Source organism: Desmodus rotundus, chromosome 9, assembly GCF_022682495.2.
Source record: "Desmodus rotundus isolate HL8 chromosome 9, HLdesRot8A.1, whole genome shotgun sequence".
NCBI lineage: Eukaryota > Metazoa > Chordata > Mammalia > Chiroptera > Phyllostomidae > Desmodus > Desmodus rotundus.
The window spans coordinates 92,733,892-92,760,187 of record NC_071395.1 but is presented as its reverse complement, the minus strand read 5'-3'; the positions used below and the strand labels follow the sequence as shown (position 1 = coordinate 92,760,187).

Below are 26,296 nucleotides of genomic sequence, written 5' to 3'. Positions count from 1 at the left end.
CAGCATACTTCTTTTCACTTAGGAGGCACAAAAACCAATGCCCATTTTAAAATGACATAAAACATATGTGAAAGAGCCAGTTTCTCCTGCCAGCAAATAGCCCAAATGTTAAGTAAACCAAAGGCTGGAAGGGATTAGTTAAAATGTCAAAAGACAACCTTTTACTTTTACCTGCTCATCCTTATAAACTCATTCTCATCCCTCGGGCACGATTTCCAAACAAATAGTTTCAATGTGCAGCAGCAAAAGGCCTATGGCAAGCTCTGCCATCTTGTAACTGTCAGAGAGATTAGTCTTTGATCTATTTGGGAGGTCATGTCCACATTCACATTAGCTGTACAGTCCACCAGTATTATACCTGTTGACCAACGCTTAAATGCCTAATGAGACAGAGAGTTTAAAGTATTGGAAGTTAACTGTGAATGTTTTTTTCTAAGTTTTGGCAGAAAGTAAACACCATAAACTGAGCAAGTGTGGTTTAGAAAAATGATCTTTTAGACCAGTTAACATTACTTTTCAAATACATTTTACAAGGCTTTCCCAAAATAGAAAGCTATATTTAATTGTACTCTCTGGAAGAGGTTTAAACCAGTTGGTGCCCACCCATCCCCAATAAATTAGTGTATGTGTAATTTTGGAGGAGTTTGTGAACAGCAGAGAGACGGCAAATTATTTTATCAGAGGTTGCAAACTGACAGCCCAAAGTTTGTTTTGCAAGGCCCTTACTGTAGCTTAAAATAATTTGAACTACTTGCCAACCCTCAGTTAGCTCATTCATTTAAATAATCTGTTAAACTTCCATAGTGGCTTCAGTTTTGCAGCTTATTGATCCACATGTTGCATTAATTCATAAAATACTTTTTTCATAACGGGAATTCAAAGTTCACACAAAATTTAAAAAATATGCTTAGTGTGGTAGATTCTAGACAACTGAAAATAGTTCTGCATCAAAAGCTAACCTGATATAAGTAGAGATGAGATCCTGAATAGCAAAGATAGATGAATCCATACTGAAGTGGTACTTAGAGAATTACGTAAAAATACCCATATGGCATCCAGGCAGGAGTTATGTGGTTTTGAATTCTGATTTTACCATTACATTACAATATACTTGAGATCAAACAGCATGCTCCTGAAGTCCCTTAATGACCTAGTTTTACTGGAGACGGTATAAGTAGTATATTACTGATAGTAGTAGTACATATGAAACAACCGAGAAAGTTATACTATATACATCAACAAGAAACTGAAGTCACGATTTTTAACGTTAGATTTTTCCAACATAGTCAAACCCGACAGTGTTGGGCTTAAATAGCTCTGTTCAAGAGTAGCCTTTTATAACTTTTATAAGTAGCTTCTGAAGAAATAAATGGTGTGATACACATAACTGGAACTATAAATGCATCGCTTCACTTTACTACTGCCTCATATCCCAATTCATATAAATATGTATTATTATTTCAGTAATAAATACATTACTGCCTCCCTAAAAGCAATCAACATAGGCAGAATACATATTTTTTCTTGTATGTCAGCTTTACCACAAGAGTTCAAGCCTCAAAATAAGACTCAGAACAAATAATCAGCTAAACTTAGTAATTAAAAATATTAAGAAAACTTTGCTTCAGAAAAATAAACACATTTGTCTAGCAAACACTCAAGAAGAATAGTTTTATCCTTAGCCAAGATACAGAACCTAAAACATAAACATTTACAGCAAACCAAATCTGGAAGACAGAGACTGTGCATTAGAGGCATTTACTGCTCCATATCCTCACAGTGTAAACACTTTTATCAGGGTATCACAATATAAATTCCAATGGTTAGAGTTCTAAACTCAGCATAAGATCTTGTATGTGAAATAATTTAGCCAGATAAAAGGAATATAGCTGGTTTTATTTCATCTGGCACATTTTCAAGATTTCTGAAACACCAAGTTAACCAAATATAGTATATATTTTTTTAAATGGGGAAAAATGGGTTTCTGCCAAGAGTTAAGAAGCCAGGCTCCCTTTTAGATTTTAAATTTTTTTTTTAAAAAGGCACAGTAGACACGGTTTTCAATTGTTATGTACTTTCCTTGTTATGTTAGTGATTGACCAAAATAATCTACCAAGAAATAAAAATCAAGAAATAGTAACAGACATAGTAATAGTAATATAACTTAACTCACATATGCTTTAGGGCTGCTTTGAATAAAGGTTTTTTTTGCAGAAAAGTCTGTATTAAACTTTGTTTTATAAATTGTCAGTAATGAAAAAATAGCCTAAAGTTTTCAAATTAAGAAAAAAAGAGCAAAATATATCCCCCTTTAATAGGGATCTCTTGTTTTCAACATACACTCAGGGTGGGGCAAAAGCAGATTTATAGTTGTGAGACATGAGACAATAAAGCTATTGTAATAATCATCACCTGCATGTCTTTTTCCACACGAACAACTGTAACCCTGCTTTTGCCCCTCCCTGTGTGTATTGAACATATTCAGCCTCACCTGGTTATAATTTACTACCCAGAATAGTTTATCGGTAATTCAGTAACATTTAAACAACCCTAAATAAATGCTGTAGATAATAATAATGCAAAGTCAGCATTGGATTTAGTTATTTTAACCATAATTTGTCAAGATAAGAAAAGAATATAGGAATAAAAAACAGAAATCAGTATGTTTCTATTAAAGGAAAAAAAAAGACAGTTAATACTTTAAGATGTGCAAAAAACCTTAACTTTAATATGCTTATTCTATAGAAGGTTAAATTTTAAAATTCTTAAAAAGAGTAATAGGCTTTGTGGCAATTTAGTTAGGCTATCCACACTAAAATATTGTCTAAATAAATCTGAAAATGCTTAAATTATCTATTATCTATTGAAAGTACCATATATACACATATGTCCCCTCCTATTCTATAGCCCAGGGGTGTCAAACTCATTTTCACCAGGGGCCACATCAGCCTCGTGATTGCCTTCAAAGTCCTGAATGTAATTTCAGCTCCTTAACGGTTAAGGGGTAGTTACATTTACACAGTCCTAAAATTATTTTGGCCCTTTGAAGGCAACCGCGAGGCTGATGTGGCTCCCGGTGAAAATGAGTTTGACACTCCTGCTATAGCCCATTTTAAGGGAAGAAGGTATAATGAAGAAAGCACATGGCATAGAGACAAGGCTTTGTTTGAGGCTTAGTAGTTGTCTGACCTTGGGCAAATCACAATACCCCCTATTTAGCTTCCTTTCTCCATTTATTCCTCTGTAAATGAAAGAAAGTAATTCCTGCCAACCTTATCTCATAGTTGGTTGAAGAAATAAATGCCAATGGACATGAAACAGTAAAGCATCATATATTAGAGGTAAGTGGGGAGTCATTATTTATCCCATATTTCCAAAGCCCAATGTAGGTTTGGGTGGGTTTTATGTTCTGTCATCACATATTGCTGCATATTTGGGGGCAAAAGTAAGTTTATAGTTGTAAGTACGTGAAACAGAGTTTATTCTTGTATTGTTACTTATCAATTATTATATTATTTATTTGTATTACAACTGTAAACCTACTTTGCCCACCCCTGTATCTGGGAAAAAAAAATGATAGAGACAATGTAGGCCATCTACTTCAGGATGTTCACCTCAAATTAGGGTTTTAACATTCGTATCAACTGTCTTTGAAACTATTTAACCTACGTTACTCTCTATATAGACACATTATTTTAGGTGACTTATAAATTAAGTTTCTTCGGCTTATGGAGTGGCTACTTTTTCATCAGATATCAATGAAAGTACATATGTATACCAGCAGGATACATAGAGTTCAGTGTGTTCAGTTCTGAGACACTTTTTTCTAAATGACTTCTGCAAGTGATCTTAATTTTTTCTGAGAAATTATAACAGTAACACTCTTTAATATCCTTCATAATATTTTTTAAAGATTTTATTTCCTGATTTTTAGACAGAGGGGAAGGGAGGGAGAAAGAGTGGGAGAGAAATATCAATGTGTGGTTGCCCCTCCCACACACCCCACAAGGGACCTGGCCCACACACAACCCAGGCATGTGCCCTGACTGGGAATCAAACCAGTGACCCTTTGGTTCACAGGCTGGTGCTCAATCCACTGAGCCACACCAGCCAGGGCTCCTTCATTTTTTTTTTTAATCACTTTGCAACCCATGAGCTATATTTAAAGCAGAACTATATAAAATATGTAAGTGGTGTAATCTATAGAATGAGTACATGATTGGTCCTCTATTAGTCTAAATATGATTCACATCTTATAATGTAGAGCTTCCTCTGTTAAAGTCATAAGACCCTTAACATTATGAGAGCCAAATAACTATGAATAAACCCTTCTGGCAACCCCCCCACACACACACATAATGAAATATTATCTTATATAACAGAGCAAGTCAAGGCTGTAAATGGAAACCTAGGCTCTTAAAGGAATGAACCAATATTAAAAGGCTTTGTTAGTGCTGCATTCAGCCAGTGACAGAGACCTGTACCCACTCCTGTATAACCAACCCCGGAGGATGGCAAGATCTCTCATGGGAGAGGCCTGTGGGTACTAGAAGACACAACAAGTACTGTGCCTTGAGGAGGTTGCACAAAAGTTTGGAGGCAATGGCAGGCACAGACGGTGGAAGATAATCCCAATGAGAGGAAGCTCAGATTCAGAGTTACATGATTAAATTAAATACTGTGACATTTAAAACTGAACACAAGCAAGAGGAAGAATACAAGTAAAAAAAAAGATTATACGAATACTTGAAATACATTTAAAACTTTAAAATTCTGTTTATCATCTCCGCAGCCCAACAATGAGATATCTTGCCATCTACATTCTTATTAATACATTCCCACTTATCTCTCAAACATAAATATGCTTTATTTTTTTAAAGTATCACTTTCTAACTTAACAGTATTATTGTTACAAATGTTTGATTCTGAGCTTTGCAAATGTAAATGTGGAAATAAAGAATGTAGGATCACAATACTTTAAAACACTTGATCTTAGAAAGTAATGAAGAATTCTGGTTTCAGGAAAGAAAAAAAAAAAAAGACATTTCTTCTTCCCTTGCCTCTTAAAAATGAACCCAAAATTAAAAGACAAGTGAGAAAGCGAAATACAGTCTTCATCTTCAATTAAACCAAGAGACATCTGTAACCTCAAACCCCAGCACATGAGCATGAAAAGCAGATGGGCAAATGGTAAACGACAAAGAAGAAAGGGGAAAGGTCAAACGGAAGTAGCCACAGAACTATCGATGGGAAATAAGCCAGTTGGGCCAGCAGGAGTCCAGAAAGAGTCAGGAAACAGATGCACAGGGAAACCTCTGGAAGATGTGTGCTACCAAGATGAAACAGTACACACGAACAGGAGGAAGATCTGAGACCCAAGAAACGTGGGATCTAACACAGAAGACATGCAAATCAAAATCCTAGGGTGACAGCCAAGGGACACCTCAGGATGCTGGCAGTTAGGTGGGCTTAAGAGCAACTTACTTAGTCCTGATTGAAGGAGGAGATCAGGAGGGATGGAAGAAGGGATGCCTTCAGGAGGAAAAAAAGAACTGACCTATTATCTGTCAGGTCTGATAATAAAATTATAGTGAGAGGCATTGCACAGATTTATTAAAGGGAGATAGAAGATTTATTTAAAGATCTTTTGTAAAAAGGGGAGAAACAAAAAAATCCAAGAAAGGAAGGCAACCATTTGACTATAGTGAACAATATTTTCAGTCATAATAATGTATATTGGTTATGAATTTAATGAAAACTTTTGATATAATTATATGGGAAGATAAAAAAGGAGAAAGGTAAAGTAAGCTAAATTCTTATCTCATATAGGAAGTAAATAAACTCTAACCTAGATTCAATAAAGATAAAATATGGAGGTAAAAATACCAGATAAAATAGCTAAAAGAAGTAAAAGTCACTGCCCCTCAGAAGCAGGGGCTAGGAATGGGGTAGAAGCCAAGGACTGTTAATGTAAGAAGCCATCTACTGTATTTAGTATAAATTAGGCCCTTAGTAAAAGCTTTGTTGGACTTTTTTCAACTTGATAAAAATAATTTTAAAAGATTGTTAATTTTAATTCATGACATGCACTTGTATATCTTACTATAAAGCAGTGGTGTTCAACCAGAAGATACTGGCATGGCAATGTCGAGACATTTTTTGTTGTCACAACTGGCGGAAGAAGGGTTTGCTACTGGCATCTAAACATCCCACCACACCCAGGACATCACTCACAACAAAGAATTATCCTGTCCAAAATGTCATTAGTGCCAAGCTTGAAAAACCCTGCTATAAAGTAATTTTAGGCAACAAACTTGGAAATTTTGATGTGATAGGAAAATAAGTTGTGTAGCTTACAATATTCCCTGGCACATTGGGCCTATTTGGCCCACAGTCTGAAAGCATAAACTCAACTCATTCCCAAGGTATCAAAATTGTACTCTCCATGAAAAACAAGAAAGACACGTTAGAAACACCAAACAGTGATGTCTACTGTAGCTTATGTTATCCGAGACCTTGAAGTTTTAGAGTTGGAAAAAATATCTAGTGAACACTCACTTGAAGTCCATCTGCATATCTATACCCTCAAGAGTAGCCTTTGGGGGATCTAAGTAAATAAATTAAAATCCACTACAACCAAAATTCTACTCCGGAAAAAAAAAATAAAGTTATTTTAAGAGAAGTTAAAAAAAAATTCTACTGCTTCTCTTGAATTAGTACTGTTGATTATGGCCTGGGCCAGCGGAAGCAGTTAAGTGTCAAACAACCTTACAAGCCCCAAGGTGGTAATTTCACTTTTAAAGCCTTCCACCTATTACGAGAGCAAAAGTGAAATACAAAGGTCAACAGAGTTCTGGTTCGCTCTCTCAAAATAAATAAATAAATAAAAGAACACAAGAAAATAACTGCAGAATTTTTCAAAACCAAAAGTTTTTGTTGGCTCTATGGCTTTTTTCCTAACGAAATACAATGACATGAGTATTGAGAGAAAAAGAGGCTATTAACCAAACTTAAAATTTTGTTAACTTTAACAAATTTTTCTTTTTCATTTACAGTTTACATTCAATACTATTTTGTATTAGTTTCGGGTGTGCAGCATAGTGGTTAGACAGTCACATCCTTTACAAAGCAATCCCCCCAGTATTTCAAGCACCCGCTGACACCACACACACTTAATAACGATCGTATTATGGACTACATTCCCCACGCTGTACTTCACATTTCCACGACTGTTTTGTAGCTACCAATTTGTACGTCTCAATCTTTTTACCTCTTTCACCCAGTCCCCCAACCCCCCTCCCTTCTGGCAGACATCAGTCTGTGAGTCTGTTTCAATTTTGTTTGTTCGTTTATTTTGTCCTTTAAATTCCACATATAAGTTAAATCATATGGTATTTGTCTAAAGTTTTGTGATTTTAAGTGTTTCCTCCCCTGATTCCAAAACATTCCTTTAAGATATATGGGAATTTTTTTTTAATTTAAATTAAAAATACCTCAGCAATTCATCCATTTATTTTATTTTTACGTTTGTTCTTCAGGAGGGATAGGAACAAAGGACTTGGTTATTCTCATTTTTCACTTCCAAGGAATATTACAAATTATCAACCTAGATGGCATACTTAAATAACATTTTAATTTTAGAATTTAAAATGTACTTAGAACCTGATTTAATAATACTTTTGGCCAAACTATTATTATTATTATTATTATTATTATTATTATTACTATTTTTATCCTCACTTGAGGACATGCTTATTGATTTTAGAGACATGGCAAGAGAGGGAGAGACAAAAGGGAGAGAACATTGATGTGAGAGAGAAACATCAATAGTTTGCCTGGTTGCCTCTCATACACGCCCCAGCCAGGGACCAAAGACACAACCTAGGCATGTGCCCTGACAAGAAATTGAGCCTGAGACTTAATTTTGGTTTATGGGCTGATGCTCTGAACAACTGAGCCACACTGGCCAGGGCCCAAACTATCTTTTTAAAAATAAAGGTAGAAAAAATAAAGTTTTCTGAAAAAGAAAAAAAGATTTAAATAATTGAAAATAAACTCATTCTAGACCTATAGAGGCAACAGGATTTTCTTTCGAATCTGCGATTTGGCCTAAGTGTTTCCAACAATTTCAACAGCAAATTGCTGGACTCACAAATGTCGGAGTTCAGTATTATGGCCCTTTAAGTTTACATGCACAGCCGTCTGTTTCCCCCGGAACCACATGTTACGATCCAGGCGAGGTCCAGGTAGGTTTCTGTATCAGATGCTACACTATAGCAACAACTCCACTACACTCCGACCTCAGGCTCTATTCCTGGATCTGGTTTCCCATAATTTATGATAAAATCTCAAATCCTTAAAATGACATACAGGGCCCTAAATGATTTGACTTCTTGATACCTCTCTCAGCCTCTATTCACATGTCACTCTCCCCAAACTCATTCTCGACCTCAGCTTCTTTCAGTTCTTGGAAAATGCTATCCTCTTTCACACCTTAAGGCCTTAGCATATGCCATTCTCTCGGCTGAGAATACTCTTATCCATTCTTTGCACCCACGTAACTCCCAGCCTTCTTTCCACTGTCAGCTGAAATATCACTTCCTCAGGAAGTCTTTCCTATCCCCCCAAAGAGGCCAGGATCCTGTTATACACTATTCATAGTTCCTGTGACTTTTTCTTACAGCTTTCTTCACAACTGTAAGTAACTGTTTCTTCTTACTTTAATGTTCATATTCTTCACCAGATTGCAAACTCTACGAGACAGGGGGCTATAATCTGTGTAGCGCATCACTATGTCACCAAAGTCTATTAAGTTATTGGTAGTCTAGCGAGATATTCAAAAAACAGTTGTTTAAGAATGGTTACGAGGAGAACCAAGATGGCGGCGTAGGTGGACACAGTGCACCTCCTCGCACAACCAGAACTGACAGAAAATCGAACGGCAAGGAAGTCCGACACCAAGTAGATAAAAAAGAAACATACATCCAGACCGGTAGGAGGGGTGGAGAAGGGCACCGGGGTGGAGAGGACTCGCGTGGCCGTGGTGGGACCGAGACTGGCGGAGTGTGGGACGAACGGGGCAGGCAGTCTGACCACTAGCAGACCCTACGGCCCCACATTTGCACAGATAAACCGAGAGGGCCGGACTCAGAGTGGCGGAGAGTGGGGCAGGCAGAGCGGCCGGTAGCACCCCGTGGCCCCACATTCGCTCACAGACAAACTGGGATGAACGGCGGGGAGCGAAGCAGACTGTGCAACCCAGGGCTCCAGCATGGGGAAATAAAGCCTCAAACCTCTGATTGAAAACACCCGTGGGGATTGGGGCGGCAGCAGGAGAGACTCCCAGCCTCACAGGAGAGGTCATTGGAGAGACCCACAGGGGCCTAGAGGGTGCACAAGCCCACCCACTCAGGAACCAGCACCAGAGGGGCCCAATTTGATTGTGGGAAACGGGGGCAATGGCTGAAACCCGCTGGAGAGTGGAGCGGGCGCCATTGCTCCCTCTCAGCCACTCCCCCACATACAACGTCACAACCAGCGTTACCCCACCCCGGTGAACACCTAAGGCTCCGCCCCTTTAAGTAACAGACATACCAAGACAAAAAAAAAAGGCCCAAATGACAGAACACTTCAAAGCTCCAGAAAAAATACAGCTAAGAGAGGAAGAGATAGCCAACCTATCAGATGCACAGTTCAAAACACTGGTTATCAAGACGCTCACAGAATTGGTTGAATCTGTTCGAAAACCAGATGAAAAAATGAAGCCTATGCTAAGAGAAACAAAGGAAAACGTACAGGGAACCAATAGTGATGAGAAGGAAACTGGGACTCAAATCAATGGTGTGGACCAGAAGGAAGAAAGAAACACCCAACCAGAAAAGAATGAAGAAACAAGAATTTGGAAATGTGAGGAGAGGCTTAGGAACCTCCAGGACATCTTGAAACGTTCCAACATCCGAATTATAGGGGTGCCAGAAGGAGAAGAGGAAGAACAAAAAATTGAAAACTTATTTGAACAAATAATGAAGGAGAACTTCCCTCATCTGGCAAAGGAAATAGACTTCCAGGAAGTCCAGGAAGCTCAGAGAGTCCCAAGGAAGCTGGACCCAAGGAGGAACACACCAAGGCACATCATAATTACATTACCCAAGATGAAACAGAAGGAGAGAATCTTAGAAGCAGCAAGAGAAAAGGACACAGTTACCTACAAAGGACTTCCCATAAGACTGTCAGCTGATTTCTCCAAAGAGACCTTACAGGCAAGAAGGGGCTGGCAAGAAGTATTCCAAGTCATGAAAGGCAAGCGCCTACATCCAAGATTACTGTATCCAGCAAAGCTATCATTTAGAATGGAAGGGAAGATAAAGTGCTTCTCAGATAAGGTCAAGTTAAAGGAGTTCATCATCACCAAGCCCTTATTATATGAAATGTTAAAGGGACTTATCTAAGAAAAAGAAGATAAAACATATGAACAGTAAAAATGACAGCAAACTCACAGTTATAAACAACCACACCTAAAACCAAAACAAAAGAAAACTAAGCAAACAACTAGAACAGGAACGGAACCACAGAAATGGATATCACATGGAGGGTTGTCAATAGGGGATTGGGAGAGGGAGAGAGGGGGGAAAGGTACAGAGAATAAGTAGCATAAATGATAGGTGGAAAATAGACAGGGGGAGGGTAAGAATAGTGTAGGAAATGTAGAAGCCAAAGAACTTATAAGTATGACCCATGGACATGAACTATAGGGGGGGAATGTGGGAAGGAGGGGGTGGGCAGGATGGAGTTGAGTGAAGGGGCGGAAAAGGGACAACTGTAATAGCATAATCAATAAATATATAAAAAAAAAAGAATAGTTACGATTATTCTGAATAATCTTAATAATCTGTGCAGGCTTGTAATCTGGCCTTTGATGAGGCCATTCCACTTTATCAAATGTTTATATGTTTGAATCTCAATATACACAAGATTCACATCTCATCCTTCTGGCTCCTCCATCTATTTTAGGCAAATCAGTCAAAGTAAATGGATATTTGGATGGAAAGTGAAAGGTGTTGCTCAACCTCACCTTCCCTAAGCAATTGAACACCCAGATTGTAACCCACCAAAACATTCTGTTAAATGTTTGAGTTCTTTACTAAATTATAGATATCAAAGACTTCCAACCAAGATGGAGGTGTAGGTAGATACACTTTGCCTCCTTGCACAACCAAAAGAAGGACAACAAATTTAAAAACAAAAAATAACCAGAAGTGCCAGAAAGTCAAACTGTATGGAACTCCAACAGCTGAGGAGTTAAAGAAGCATTCATTCAGACTGGTAGGATGGGCAGAGACAGGCAGCCATGGCACAGAGGATGCCCAGCAAGGCAGCAGCTGGAGGACTGGGAGGGCAAGGTGGAGGCTGGCTACTGGGTGATCCCACATTCGCATGCAGATAAACTGGAAGGAACAACTGGGGAGCCAGAAAGACCACAAAATCCAGGGTTCCAGTGCAGGGAAATAAAGCCTCAAAACCTCTGGCTGTAAAAATCTGTGGGGGTTGTGGTGGCAGGAGAAACTCCCAGCCTCACAAGAGAGTTCGTTGGAGAGACCCACAGGGTCCTAGAATGTACACAAGCCCACCCATCCAGAATCAGCACCAGAAGGGCCCAATTCGCTTGTGGGTAGCAGGGGAAGTGACTGAAAGCTACCAGACGGCAAACAAGTGGCATTGTTCCCTCTCTGACCCCTCCCCTACATAAAGTACCACAACACAACGAAGTGGGTTGCCCCGCCCTGGCAAATATCTAAGGCTCCACCCCTTACAAAAGAACAGACTCACCGAGACAAAGAAATATGGCCCAAATGAAAAAAGAGATCAAAACTCCAGAAAAAGAACTAAGTGACAAGGTGATAGCCAACCTATCAGATGCAGAGTTCAAAACATTGGTAATCAGGATGCTCATAGAAATGGTTGAGTATGGTCGCAAAATAGAGGAAAAAGTAAAGGCTATGCAAAGTGAAATAAAGCAAAATGTACAGGGAACCAGCAGTGAAGGGAAGGGAATTGGACTCAAATCAATGATTTGGTCCAGAAGGAAGGAATAAACATTCAACCGGAACAGAATGAAGAAACAAGAATTCAAAAAATGAGGAGAGGCTTAGGAACCTCTGGGACAACCTTAAACATTCCAACATCCGAATAATAGTGGGGCCAGAAGGAGAAGAAGAAGAGCAAGAAATTGAAAACTTATTTGAAAAAAATCACGGAGAACTTCCCCAATCTGGCAAAGGAAATAGACTTCCAGAAAGTCTAGGAAGTTCAGAGAGACCCAAAGAAGATGGTCCCAAGGAAGCATACACAAAGGCACAACATAGTTACATTAGCCAAGATTAAAGATATGGAAAAGATCTTAAAAGCAGCAAGAGAAAGGGAGACAGTTACCTACAAAGGAGTTCCTATAAGACTAACAGTTGATTTCTCAAAAGAAACCTTGCAGGCAAGAAGGAGCTGGAAAGAAGTATTTGAAGTGATGAAAGGCAAGGACCTACATCCAAGATTACTCTACCCAGTAAAGCTATCATTTAGAATGGAAGGGCAGACAAAGTGCTTCCCAGATAAGGTCAAGTTAAAGGAGTTCATCATCACCAAGGCCTTACTATATGAAATTTGAAAGGAACTTATCTAAGAAAAAGATGATCAAAAATATGAACAGTAAAAAGACAATAAACTCACAACCATCAACAACCAAACCAAAAACAAACAAACAAAACAAAACAAAAAACTAAGCAAACAACTAGAACAGGAAGAGAATCACAGAAATGGAGATCACATGGAGGGTTATCAGCTGAGAGGGGGCAGGGGAAAGATGGTAGAGGTACAGGGAATAAGAAGTATAACTGGTAGGTACAAAATAGACAGAGGGAGGTTAAGAATAGAGTAGGAAATGGAGAAGCCAAAGAATTTATATGTACGACCCATGGACACGAACTAAGGGGTAGGAGAGGAATGCTGGTGGGAGGGGGGTGCAGGGCAGAGGGTAATAAAGGGGAGGAAAAAATGGGGCAACTGTAATAGCATAATCAATAAAATATATTTTAAAATATTAAAAAATTATAGGTATCACTACAGAGAGAGCAACTTGTTCATTCTTGCACCTACTATACTTAGTACAAATTAGGCACTTAGTAAAAGTCTGTTAAACAAATAAATAAATTAATGCTAAAACACTCAAGATCACTAATACAATTATGAAAGTGGTTCAAAAGAAATATATAACTTTACTCAAAATTATTGAGATTGTTTTCAAAATCGTTCGTATTGATATACCATAGCCCCTTGCATCCTTGCCTTCATTCACCTACTCTTGAGTATTTACACTGTTGTAAAAACAAGAAAGATGAAAGAACAATATCGCTCTCCTTAAAATGAAATGTTGGATTTAAGAATTCTAATACTGCCATCATCTAATAATATTTTGATACTAGAAAGCACTGGTTTAATATACACTCTATTTTATTAATGCTGTTAACCTTTGGGGCAAGCAAAGGCCTTTTTCTGAGGTTTATAAAAATCCAAGAATTCATGGAAGGCTATATATTAATGTGTTTGTTATAAAGTCAATAACTAATTTAACAGAACTAAAATAGATGCCTACAGTTTTCAATCATGAATGTAATTTTTCAAAATTAAAATAATATCCTCAAATAGTTCAGTACCTTCAGAGCTAAGAGAAGTTTCTTAAAAGAAGAACTCATAATGGTTATTATATGCCAATACTAAGATAAACTAATCAGATCACTATCTGAATTTTAAATAGTTTCTAAATGAAATGATTTTGGTAACTCAATATACTATATTATTAAAGAAATATAGTACAAAAATATAAAATTTATTTATTTTAATAAATTATTTAATAATTGTAGGTGCCCTTCTGATATTGAATATTACCATCAAATTTTATTAAACCAATTATAAAAATCAAAAAAATTTAGCCACATTCCATGGTTTTATGATTTTTGCCTCAGAAAAGTAAAGGCACAATACCCATGAAGGGAGAGTATTTCTCTGTATTCCTAAACTAAACTCTGCCAAGAAATACAAATAAAGTACTATTTTTAAAATCTAAGTATTGTACTTTATGCCGCCTCAGAAATTATGGCCATGCTACCAATTTGAGATGGGGATGCCTGAATTATAAAACTGAAGGCTTCTGTAGTTTTTAGATCATACTAATTGGCTAAAGGATTTCTTTAGATATCCACTAACAGGGAAACGTTGTTACACTGTGACTTCATTACATTGTAAGAAAACAACTTTTCTTTTAGTTATACTTTTCCACCAACATCTGATCATATAAAATCCTTGGTTCACTCTTCTGCCCCTCAAATACTTTGGGTTAGTACACAGAAAGTTTTCTTTTTAATTAATACAAGATTAACTATATCCTTATAGAATGATCAGACGCATCTGGAAAAGGTGGATTTGAAAAAAAAATCCTCACCGGGAAACTTAGCTTAATGCTCGCCCTTCAGAGTGGCCCATTATCAACATTTCATAGTGGGTTTCTTTATTTTCAGGTCCCCAAGGTATGTGCAATAAATTATGACTTGAACTAAACAAGTCACACTTGGCTCCAAAATGAAATTTTCCTACCTCTACTTTCTAGTCCCCAAGGTGGGAAGAGGAAATCCTGGTCACAGCCAAAGAAGTCATATTTTTGGCTCTAACACACATTTTCCTGCTTCTCTAAAAGCCAAACTCCGCAATTGAGACTACAAAAGTCTTAAGTTAGTATTTTAAACTGTACTTTAATTTTTACTTCCATAATCTGTGCCTCAAATTTAAGAAAAAATTTTAGTATCATAAAATTAATGTCATTGCCTTCTTTTCCCCACTCAAATCACTTTTCCAACTCAGACACTAATCTTAACCATTCAAAATAAGAATTCAGTGCTTGCTTCCGCATCTCGTATACTAAAATTAGAACGATAACGATACAGAGAAGATTAGCCTGGCCCCTGTGCAAGGATGACACGTAAAATAAGAATTCAAATGAAACAACGAGAAAATAATGCAGAAACAGACTGTTTCATTTCCATAAGATAGAATATTTAAGGTTTGCACTTATTTTAAATAACTTTGACTTATTCTTGCATGACAGACTGAATATTAATGCAGAAGTAGACAATAAGTCTTAATCTGTGGTCCACTAATTTGAAGCACTGTGTTAGTTTTGGAAAAGCCATTTATGGAAATCATTTAATTCACCATCCCATTTTATAGAAGACAAGAATATGGCAGACAAACCCAGAACGTCTTGAATTCTTGTATAATCCTCTCACCTTGAGAGAAGAACCTGTGACTTGCTTTCAGCCAACAGAGAATGGCGAGGGTGATTGATGGACGGTCACTCCCCTGGTTAGGTTATAGTATAAGGCAAAGGTACAGGGAAGTTACTCATGTGATTAAGTTATATGGCTCCATTTTAGGAGGCTGGAGCTAGAGAATAACTTGTTGACCTTGAAGAAATAACCTACTATGCTGTGAGGGGGTCTGGGAGAAGGCCTATGGCAAGGAACTCTGAGCAGCCTCTAAAAGATAAGAGCAGCCCCTGGCTGGATCAGTCATACCACCTCAAGGAACTGAATCCTGCCAACATCCTGAATGAGCCTGGAAGGAGACCCTAAGACCCAGATGCAACTGCAGCCTTGTGGAACTCCGAGCAGAGGATCCAGCTAAGCCAATCCCAGACTCCTAACCCAGGGAAACTGTGACATAAGAAATGTGCATTGTTGTAAGTGAATTTGTTTGTGGTAATTTATAACACAGCAATAAAAAACTAATATAAAATTGAGTGAAAGCCAGTATAATCAATATAAGATACCTTACCCCCTCTATGCCCTACTATGCATCACACAGAGTGTAAATGCTATTGGGATTGAGCATTTCCCTTCCGTAACTCCTTTAATGATTTATGATTATAATAATGTACTATATTGCCTCATTATGTCATATTAATATTTATGTCTGTCCTCATTATCACCTAATCATGATTATTACCATTATTATGCCTTCATTAAGTGTCTATGTATGAAGGGTTGTTGTTTTTTAACAATATCAAGTAAAACAAAGAAAACCAAATACTATTCTAATAACTTATATCAAATATAAGTATATTAAATGTATATTTAACTTTTACTTTAATTAATAAATTTGATATATATTTAATACTTTAATATATTTAAACATATAAATATATATATTTGAGACTTAAATAATGAACTTATATTTAATTGTTAATTAAACCAACATTTATTGAACACTCACTATATTACAAGGCAGTATTTTAATTATAGAAATGCAAAGATGTTTAAGAAATTGTCCAAACTTCACAGGACACCATCTGACAGATTATAAAACAAACCTGTAAACACTAAAATATAATATAATGAAGGCAGTGTAGAACGTGCTTGAAGAGGTAATAAAGGACACTGGTAAACATAACTACGTAGATATATATAAAATCTAGTGTTTTTGGTTTATAACTCTCCTTTTTCTCCTATATGATTTTAAAAGGCAATGTATAAAATAATTATAAATTATACTTACGAGCATACAATGTAATAAGGTGCAATCTATGATAATAACAATATAAAAGAGGTACAGAGGTTAAAATATTACTTGTAATCCCCAAGGTAACACTAAAAAAATTAAAATACACACTAAAGGAAAGAAGGGAATCAAAATAGAGACAACAAAAACCACCTAAATACAAACAGGGACAACAAAAATCAACTGCTACAAATAAAGGTTAGGGGCAATAATGGAGGAATTAAGGGACAAAAAGCACCTAGGACACTCAGAAAACAAACAGCAAAATGCAGAAGTAAGTCCTTCCTTATCAGAAATTACCTTAAATTCCCTCGAACTGAAAGGCAGAGATTGGCAGAATTAACTATAAAAACATGATATAACTAAATGATACCTATACAAATTGAAGGGAATAAGAAAGCTGGACACATATCTTACATCATATACAAAAGTTTATTCAAAATAGACCAAATACCTAAATTTGCGACAGCATGGATGGAACTGAAGAGTATTATGCTAAGTGAAATAAGCCAGTCAGAGAAAGACAAATGCCATATGATTTCACTTATTTGTGGAATCTAATGAACAAACTAAACTAACACACAAAATAGAAACAGACTCGTAGATACAGAGAACAGACTGACAGCTGCCAGAGAAGAGCAGGGTTGGAGGGCTGGGTGAAAAAGGTGAAGGGATTAAGCAAAACAAACAAACAAACAAAACCCTCACAGACACAGACAACAGTATGGTGATTACAAGGGGAAAGGGGGTGGGGGGAGGGAGAAGAGGGTAAAGGGGAGATAAATGGTGATGGAAGGAGACTTGACTTCAGGTAGTGAACACAGTACACTATATACAGATGATGTATGATAGAATTGTACATTTGAAACCTATATAATTTTATTAACCAATGTCATACCAATTTAAATAAATAAACTTAAGAGCTAAGACTATACTAAACTCCTTGAAAAAAACATTAGGGGCAAATCTGCATGACCTTGGATTTGGCAATGGTTTTCTAAATATGACACCAAAAGCACAAATAACAACAAAAAAATAGATAAACTTTATTAAAAGTTCAGACCTTTGGCCCTGGCTGGTGTGGCTCAGTGGATTGAGTGCCAGCCTGTGAACCAAAGGGTCACCGGTATGATTCCCAGTCAGGGCATATGCCTGGGTTGTGGGCCAGGTTCCCAGTAGGGGGGTGTGTGAGAGGCAACCACGCATTGATGTTTCTCTCCCTCTCTTTCTCCCTCCCTTCCCTTCTCTAAAAATAAATAAATAAAATCTTTTAAGATTTCAGACCTTTGTATGTGTTTTATATCCCATTGTAGTATACAAATAAATAGTCAATAACTTGGTTGGTATTCATGAATTTTAAGAAACCATTCATAATGATGCTCTGGTTTACTTCAGATATTAGATATTTCATTGACTTCCATATTCTGGTCAATTCCAAATTTCCATTAAGAAGGATAAAGGTCTTCCTAATTATTAGAAAAAATGCATACCTATACTGGTAAAGGTTATAAACATTAGTCTTTTAGATGGATGTCTTACAAATATCCTTTAGTTATTTAAAAAATACACGCCAGGATATTTTTGAAGTCTTAATTCTAAATCTTTTGCCAAGTGTGGTGGAGAATTCCCACCCCACCACCACTACCCTCATGCTCCTGACTTTGGGCTTGGGCACAGGTGACAGGATTTGGGCAATGGTTAATAAATGTGAGAGTACTTATACAGGCAAGCCTGCCCTCTTGTATCTCTGCCACTGCAATGACATGTTCTGGCCAGTCTGCTGGTCCATGAAGGATGAGATACAAATGTAGGACAGACCTTACCCAGTTGAATCCAACCTAAAATGGTCAAACCACAGCAGGGTAATTAAGCCCAGCTGAAATGAGCAAACTGCCCAGCCACACCCAGCCTAGATCATCTACTGCCCAAGCAACCCTCCATAGATACGTGTCTCCTGGTTGTTGTTTTAAGTCACTGAGTTTTAAAATTATTTCTGTGCAAGAAGTGATCCAGACATATAGCAACAAGAAATATACTTGCCTTACATCTGGTATTGCCAGTAAAGAATTTCCTGTCCCTTGTCCCTGCAACTTGGACTACTTTTGGGTCTCCTCCTCCCCACCCAGACCTCACTCAATCTTCTGCTGTTTCACACAGTTGGGATTTGGTTAAGCAGAACTATGACAGGCAGGATGATTACTGAGGAATGTCAGAGCAGGCTACTGGGTGTCAGGTTTCTTGAATGACAGAATGACATGCTGCCTGGGAAGAACTTACCATGAGGAAGTAAAATGTTGAAAACCCAAGACTGGCATAATAACAATGCCCACAATCGCAGTTGTTGGGAGTGAGGGTAGAGAAAATAGAAGGTAAATGTAATGTTTTCTCTTCACAAATAACATTTTATTTAATTTTATTTAATAAGTATTTAGAAAGAATAACACCATAAATGTCTACATTCTCACCATATTTTCTTTTTTATTATTTTTTATTGCATTTATTGGGGTGTCATTGGTTAATAAAATTATATAGTATTCGGGTGTACAATTCTACAATACATCCTCTGTATATTGTATTGTGTGTTCACCCTTTTATCGAACCTTATTTTTTACTAAAATAAACAAGCATTATAGAAAAAGCTGAAGTCCCTTTGGTAACTACCCTCAACAGCATTTCTTTCTCTTGTTCTGAGACATAATCACTAGTATGTGTTTAAAATGAATCCTTTCAGGTCTCGTTACTTTGTATATAGTACAAACTAGTATTAGCTACAAAGTTATCTTCTTTTCCCAGCTCTCAAGAACTCATGTATAGCTCCAAAAAAGAGAGAATATTCAAGCCAAAATTGAAACAGCTAGTTTTAGGGGGGAAACTGTATTTAAGACATTGGGAGAATGTGTGGTTCAGAAAGAAGGAGAAAGGAATTCTTTCTACTCTAACAAAGCAGCATTAGTGCAGTAAGATAGGGCCAAGGTAAAAAAATAAGACAAAAGAGACAGTACCGCTGCCACCAGCAGTGCCATCAGCAGCACGCAGCTTCGGTGGGCTGTAGCAGTAAGGCTGTTGGTGGTGAACACAACAGCTCTCGAGTGGGCGTCAAAGGCGGCACTGGCCATTTTAGAACTGGAACCCCGGGCTGGCCATCAGCTCTCTCAATGGTAGTACTGGTAGCTGGAGAAAGGTGCTGGAAGCCACAAGTGACTGTAGGCTGGAAGGATTATACACCCCTTGAGGACTTTCAGAAATTTTGAGGAGGTCCAGAGGTTAGGAAAGAGTAGGAACTAACCAGAGAAACACTGATTATTATTGTTAATATTATATAATTCAAAGTGTCTAGTAAAATATTAACAGTAAAGATAACTGCCTATAGAAAGTAAACAAAAATCCTCCCTGATGGAAGATAACATCATCTTTGGCTTCAAATTATTGCTACAAATAATTTTTCAAATATAATGTTTAGCAAACAATCAGTGATAATGAAGCAAAACTCCTGTTTCTGGCCAAGACCAGAATAAATGGTTTGGGAATATCCCTCCCACTGTAATTAACTGTAAAACTGGATAGATAAAGCAACTGCCTTCAGGGGGTAGGCACCAGGCAGCAGGGGACTAATCTCAGAGATAAGGGAAATCCATTAGGTGAACTCCGTGATTCTCGGCTCTCTTCCTGAGTAAAATGTCCTGACGAAAGTACCGAACACTGAGGAATACGCAGCATGCGGTGGTCCTGCTGACCACCTGCTGAGGTGAGGTGAAAGAGAGAAGAATTTGGAGAAGCTAAATGGAGAAAGCAGCTAGATAGGAAAAGGGCCCCACAACTATGGTGGACCCGTGTGAGTCTGTGGCTAAGAGCTTCACAGAATACATTGCTGGGCTTTACGTCCATAATTTCTGTTTCAGTAGGTCTGGATGGAGCCTGAAAATATGTATTTCTATCAAGTTCTTAGGCGATACTGATGTTCCTGACCTGGAGCCACACTTTGAAAGTAACTGTTGTTGAACAAAAGACAGTGTAAGTTAAAAATAGTAAACCCTTCTCACTCAATGAGTCAAGACAATTGCAATAAAATGTCTGAAAATACAAGAAAAACATATAATTAACTTTACACAAAATCAACAACTTCTATGATAAATAAAATTTCTTAAGACTTTGAAGGCCTACCTGAAGATCTTTCACATTTGGAAAAGGAATTCCTATTGTTATGACAGCGCGGGCATTGTCGTCTGAGAAATCCAGACCCTCGCTCACCTTACCCCGGCAAACCGCTACCAGGAGGGCTCCATCTTAAGCAACAGAAAATAGACATTTTTCAAAGCACACTCAAAATTCCCCAAAATTGCTTATTGTTGTCATTTTCAAAAGCTCCGATTTTTAAGTAATCATAGTAGCAAACTTAAAAGAATCAAAATTAAAACTATTATGAGATAAGAGCGTAAAAAGTTCAATGTGTTTAAATAAACAAGGAAAACAAAATTACACTTAGGTGCAATGTAGCAGGAAACCAACTTAAAAGCTGTGTTATCACCCAGAAACTCAAACAGTAAAACCACATAAGAGCAGCAACTTGCACAAGAACTAAGCAATTGTGAACCACCTGTTTTACCTTTAAAAATTGAAACTGCAATCATTACCATTACCACCAGCCTTAAAGTTCTCAGAACTATTTAAATTCCTCTTAATTTATACAATATATCATATTGAATCAGTATATATTGAAAAATATGTAAAATACACACAGAACACTCTATTATACAAGGATATTTACAATCATGTTATAGATCTTTATGATCTTGCATTGTTCGAAAGTTATTGCTATTAGTGCTTCTGGTCAACCTCCTTATGGACACGCTCTAACTTTGATATTGAGTCTTCAGCTATGTTTTGAAAACTCAAGTTCACTTTATGTAATAGAATATAAGCAGGGCTCATTGTCTAGTAAGATACTTGAATTTATGCATGCTTCTCTGCCTTCTTTCGCAACACATCGTAGGTAATATAGGGAAGACTATAGAATAATAACCGAATGTTTCCCCAAGTGAAAACATTTATAGGAGACAGCTCCAAATAAAGAATTTCTTTAACTTATCTCTTTTTACCCAGGAGTATAAAATACAATTCTTCAAAGTTCAATTCATTCAGAAAGATAATACCAAAAAAGTTGTAACAGCACCAACTTATTTTATAGTAAAAAATATTTTTTCATTGATCATCCAGTAATTCCCAATTACCTTTCTCTCCTTTGTACTTGATTGCATCATAGTACACCTGCAGTAATTCATCGAAGTCAGTTTTTTCTCCTCCCTGGGGTTCTACAATGACTGTCTTCGCCAACTCCAGATTATGCCATAAACCAGTGAAGAGCCAACGTTCTTTTAACTTTTCTAGTAGCTGAAAAAGAAAGGGAAAATGAATTCTTGTGTGTCCAACTGAACAAACTTACCTGATTTGTTTAAAGCCAATGTGGCTACAACACGACTGTGGCAAATATATTAACATTCCTGTGTATTATATTTCTCCTCTACAAAACGAGGAAAACAATATGTCAAATGAGGAAAACAATAATATGTCATAATACGTCAACCCAGTTAAAACAATTTAACTGGGTGAAATTCATTAACTGATCTGGACAGCGTTGAACGATGCTGGCACCACAAATGTTAACTGCTGCTGCCATGACTACTTCTATTGTTGCTGTCTTGGGAATTTCAAAAGCAGGAAAAAAATGACTTCTGTCAAAGGTGACAAATTTTAAGTTATCTTTTTAAAACCTAAGGTGAAGTTCTGTAATATTCTTAATTAAATATTCTTTACATGAAAATTCTTTAAGACCATTTTACCTAATCCATAGGCAGCTGTTTGAAAATTTGTCATATTTTTTAAAAAATACAAATAAATATATGAACAGAGACTCAGATGGACAAGCAGAAAATATATAGACAAATAGAACACTCACAAAAATAACCATGTGTTAGACTACAAAAGGATCTTCAAGAAATTTCAAAGAATCCTGATCAGATTAACCACATAGTCTAACAACAATGCGACTCTGATTAAGAGTCAAGCCCTGACCAGTGTGGCTCAGCTGGCTGAGTGCCGTCCTGCAAAGCGAAAGGTTGCTGGTTGGATTCCCTGCCAGGGTTCATGCCTGGGGTGTGCTTTTGGTCCTGGGTCAAGGCATGTATGAGACGCAGCTGATGGATATTTCTCTCTCACATGGATGTTTCTATGTGAGAAGCATCCCTCCCTTCCCCTATCTCTAAAAATAAATAGATGGAATCTTAAAAAAAAAAAAGTCAGTAATACAAAGTTAGTGGGAAAAAAATACAAGTCCTCTGGAATTTCTCATATTAAATCTATTACCAAACCTTGTTAATTTTTGTGTCCTTCTAAATATTTCTCCATGTCCAAAGCCACCAACCCAGTCCTCGCTATCATAATCTCTTGAAGATCTATTCCAATAGTCTCCTGAATGGATTTCTTGGGTCTTATCTATCACTCTCAGGTCATTTCAGCAGAAGCAATATTTTCAAAATATGAATCCACTCACATCTCCACTTTAAAAATTCAATAGGGGGCATCAACAGACCCTCCTTGCCCCTAACAGAAATACTGGTTCAAAAACAATAAACAAACCAAGTATTTTTATAAAAAATCCTGAAACACCAATTCAAAAGAACCTATGCACCCCAATGGTTCATAGCAGCACAATTTACGATAGCCAAGTGTTGGAAGCCCACCAGTAAATGAATGGGGAAAAAAACAACTGCAGTACTTTTACACAATGGAATACTATGCAGCAGAAGGAAAGAAGAAGCCCCTACATGACAGCATGGATGAAACTGGAGAGCATTATGCTAAGTGAAATAAGCCAGGTAGTGAAAGACAAATACCATATGACCTCACCTGTAATTGGAACCTAATCAACAACAAAAAAAAAAACCAAGCAAGCAAAGTATAACCAGAAACATAGAAATAAAGCACAAACTAACAGTAACCACAGAGGAAGGGGAAGAGGGATAATGGGGGAAAATAAGGAAAGGTCCACCAAGGAACATGTACAAAGGACACATGGACAAAGCCAAAGGGGGTAAATCTGAGGGTTGGAGGAGGGGATGGGTGGGGCGGGGGCCGAGGTGGGGTGAAAATGGAGACCACTGTACTTGAACAATAAAAAAACTATTTTTGAAAAACAGTTAAGAAGCCCTGCCTCCCAGATGAGTAGGAAACCAACTGCATCAAAGATGGTAGGAAAATTCATTACACAGCTTAGTCTCTCCCCTCCAGCTCAGCATGGTGCAACTAGGAAACAATTTCCAACTCCTGGCTTCTCCCTGAGTAGAGAAAGAGAAGACTGAAACATACGTCCAATGTGCAGACTTTTAGGGGGGCTGCTCAAGGGACTGGTTTCTCTCTTGCCTGAATCTAAACACTCATAGGAAATGGTACAAAAATTAACAGGATATAATAGAGAAACAGGCAATTCTACAATAATGGTAAAAAGACTTCAACACCCCAATTTAAATAACAACCAGACAGAGTTCAATAAGGAAAAAGAGAACTTGAAAAACACTGTAAACTAATTAGACCTAACAGACACGTAGAGAACACACCTCCCAACAAAGTAGAATACGCATTCTTCCCAAGTGCACAGGGGACATCCTCTAGCATAGATAATAGGTTAGGCCACAATGCAAGTCATAATAAATTTTAAAAGGACTGTGTGGTTTTTCTGACTATAATGAAATGAAACTAGCAATGAATAATAGAAGGAAAAGTGGAAAATTCACTCATGTAAGGAAATTGAACAATACATTCTTATTGCTTAACTGGGTCTAATTAGAAATCACAAGGGAAATTTTAAAATACTTTTAGTAAAATGCAAACAAAAAACAAACAAAACCAAAAGATATTTATAGCCATAAACACATAATTAAAAACAAGATCTCAAAACTAACTATTTCAGTTGTCTTACATATTGGAAGATGTTTAGCAGCACCCCTGGCCTCTACCCACTAGAGGCCAATAGTGGGAGATAGCCAACATACTCAAATTATCAAAATCAATAAAGTTATTGGTGAAAATGAAAAATGTATCTTTTATTTTACAGAAAAAACTAAGTGACTTTTTGGCCAACCCAATACATTGTGACCAACTGGGATTTACTCCAGGAATGCAAGCATTGTTCAACATATAATAACTAATCAATGTAATGTACTACGTCAACAACAAAAAAAAGGGGGGTAAGATCATTATCATGATCTCAATTGACGCAGAAATAGCATTCAACAAATTCAACACCCATTTATGACAAAAACACTTACACTAGGAATAGAACTTCCTAAACATATTAAAGGGGTTATTGTTAATGGATACAGTTTCTAATTGGGATGATGAAAATGTTTTGGAAATGGATAGTAGTAATGGTTGTATAATATTGTAAACATACTTAATAACACTAAATTGTACAATTAAAAATAGTTAAACAGCAAATTTTGTTATGTATATTTTACCATTTTAAAAATTGAAAATAAAACACACCCACACATGCACAAAAATAAATACATACTATACTGTAGTATAAATGAATAAATTAGTAACACATGTACCAATGAGAATAACAGAAATCTGTAGGTATTGAGTTTAAAAAGCAAATTACAGATAGATAACATACAAATGATTTTATTCATACAAAGGTCAAAAACAATTATTACTTAATCGCGTATATAAAACATTTCTTAAAAAAAAATAAGCAGCACTAATATCTTCCAGGATGAGAGGATATAATTGTGCAGGGGTACATGGGAGCTTCTAATGTAGGAACAATATTCTACTCCTTGTTGAGTGGTCAATACTTAGATGTTCATTTTACTGTTATTTGAAATGTACCTATTAAGTTTATACATTACACACATTATATTTCACAATTTAAAAATATAAGGACTAAAAACAATACTGTTTTTATATTAATATTGGTGAATTAGAGAGTTAAGAATGGGTACATTTAGGCTACTAATACTGTAATCCAGAAATGAATGCAGCTTAAATTAGAAAGTGTTAAAAAAAACTACGCAAACTTGAGAGGGAGGAAAAATATGCAGCACAACCTTTCCATTTCATATACAGGCAAAAACCTATCCTAGGATTATACAGGGAAACGGACTTGACTGAAGTCACTGTTTACTGTTAAGATCTACACTTACTGAAATTATTTGAACTTACATATTTTGTCCAGTAGAAATGTAAATAATTTCTGCCTAGAACAGATAACCCCAAAGGCTGCAGTTTATTAGCCTGTTGTACATTAACCAGTTTTGTATCCAGGCAGGCAATCTTATATTCCATTCCTTTATTTAATTGCCCATAAGTACACAGCTCCTTTAAATGCTCTCTGAATCAGCCTTAATTAACATCTATTCATTCCCTCATTAATCAATTAATTGAATTCACTCTGACAGATGTTCACTTTATATTTATATGTGAGTCATGACTGCACCTTTTAAAAAATAATGTTGTAGAGAAAGTGAGCAGTTTATAAAATACTGGATTGGCCAAAAAATTCATTTGGTTTTTTTCCATAAGATGGCTCTAGTAGTGCTTAGTTGTCTTTACCTCATTCGAAACAATTTTGTTGGACTGTATTGTGACAGCTGTCATATCAGCATGCATTTAAAAAGAAACATCAAAATTGGTGAATTTT

General features: G+C 36.8%; 1 protein-coding gene and 1 pseudogene across 4 annotated transcripts in view; one reads left to right on the top strand and one right to left on the bottom strand.

The window, feature by feature from the left end:
- BRIP1 (BRCA1 interacting DNA helicase 1) overlaps positions 1-26,296 on the bottom strand; it is a 134,347-nt gene that overhangs the window by 43,188 nt on the left and 64,863 nt on the right. For all 4 annotated transcript variants that reach the window (XM_045182520.2, XM_053911817.1, XM_053911818.1 and 1 more), the window contains exons 14-15: positions 21,828-21,987; positions 20,761-20,882 (exon numbers count right to left, since the gene is read on the bottom strand). In XM_045182520.2, the coding sequence (XP_045038455.2) occupies positions 20,761-20,882; positions 21,828-21,987 (282 nt within the window). The remainder of the gene's footprint in view (positions 1-20,760; positions 20,883-21,827; positions 21,988-26,296) is intronic.
- Positions 14,938-15,050, top strand: LOC112316616 (U6 spliceosomal RNA; annotated as a pseudogene).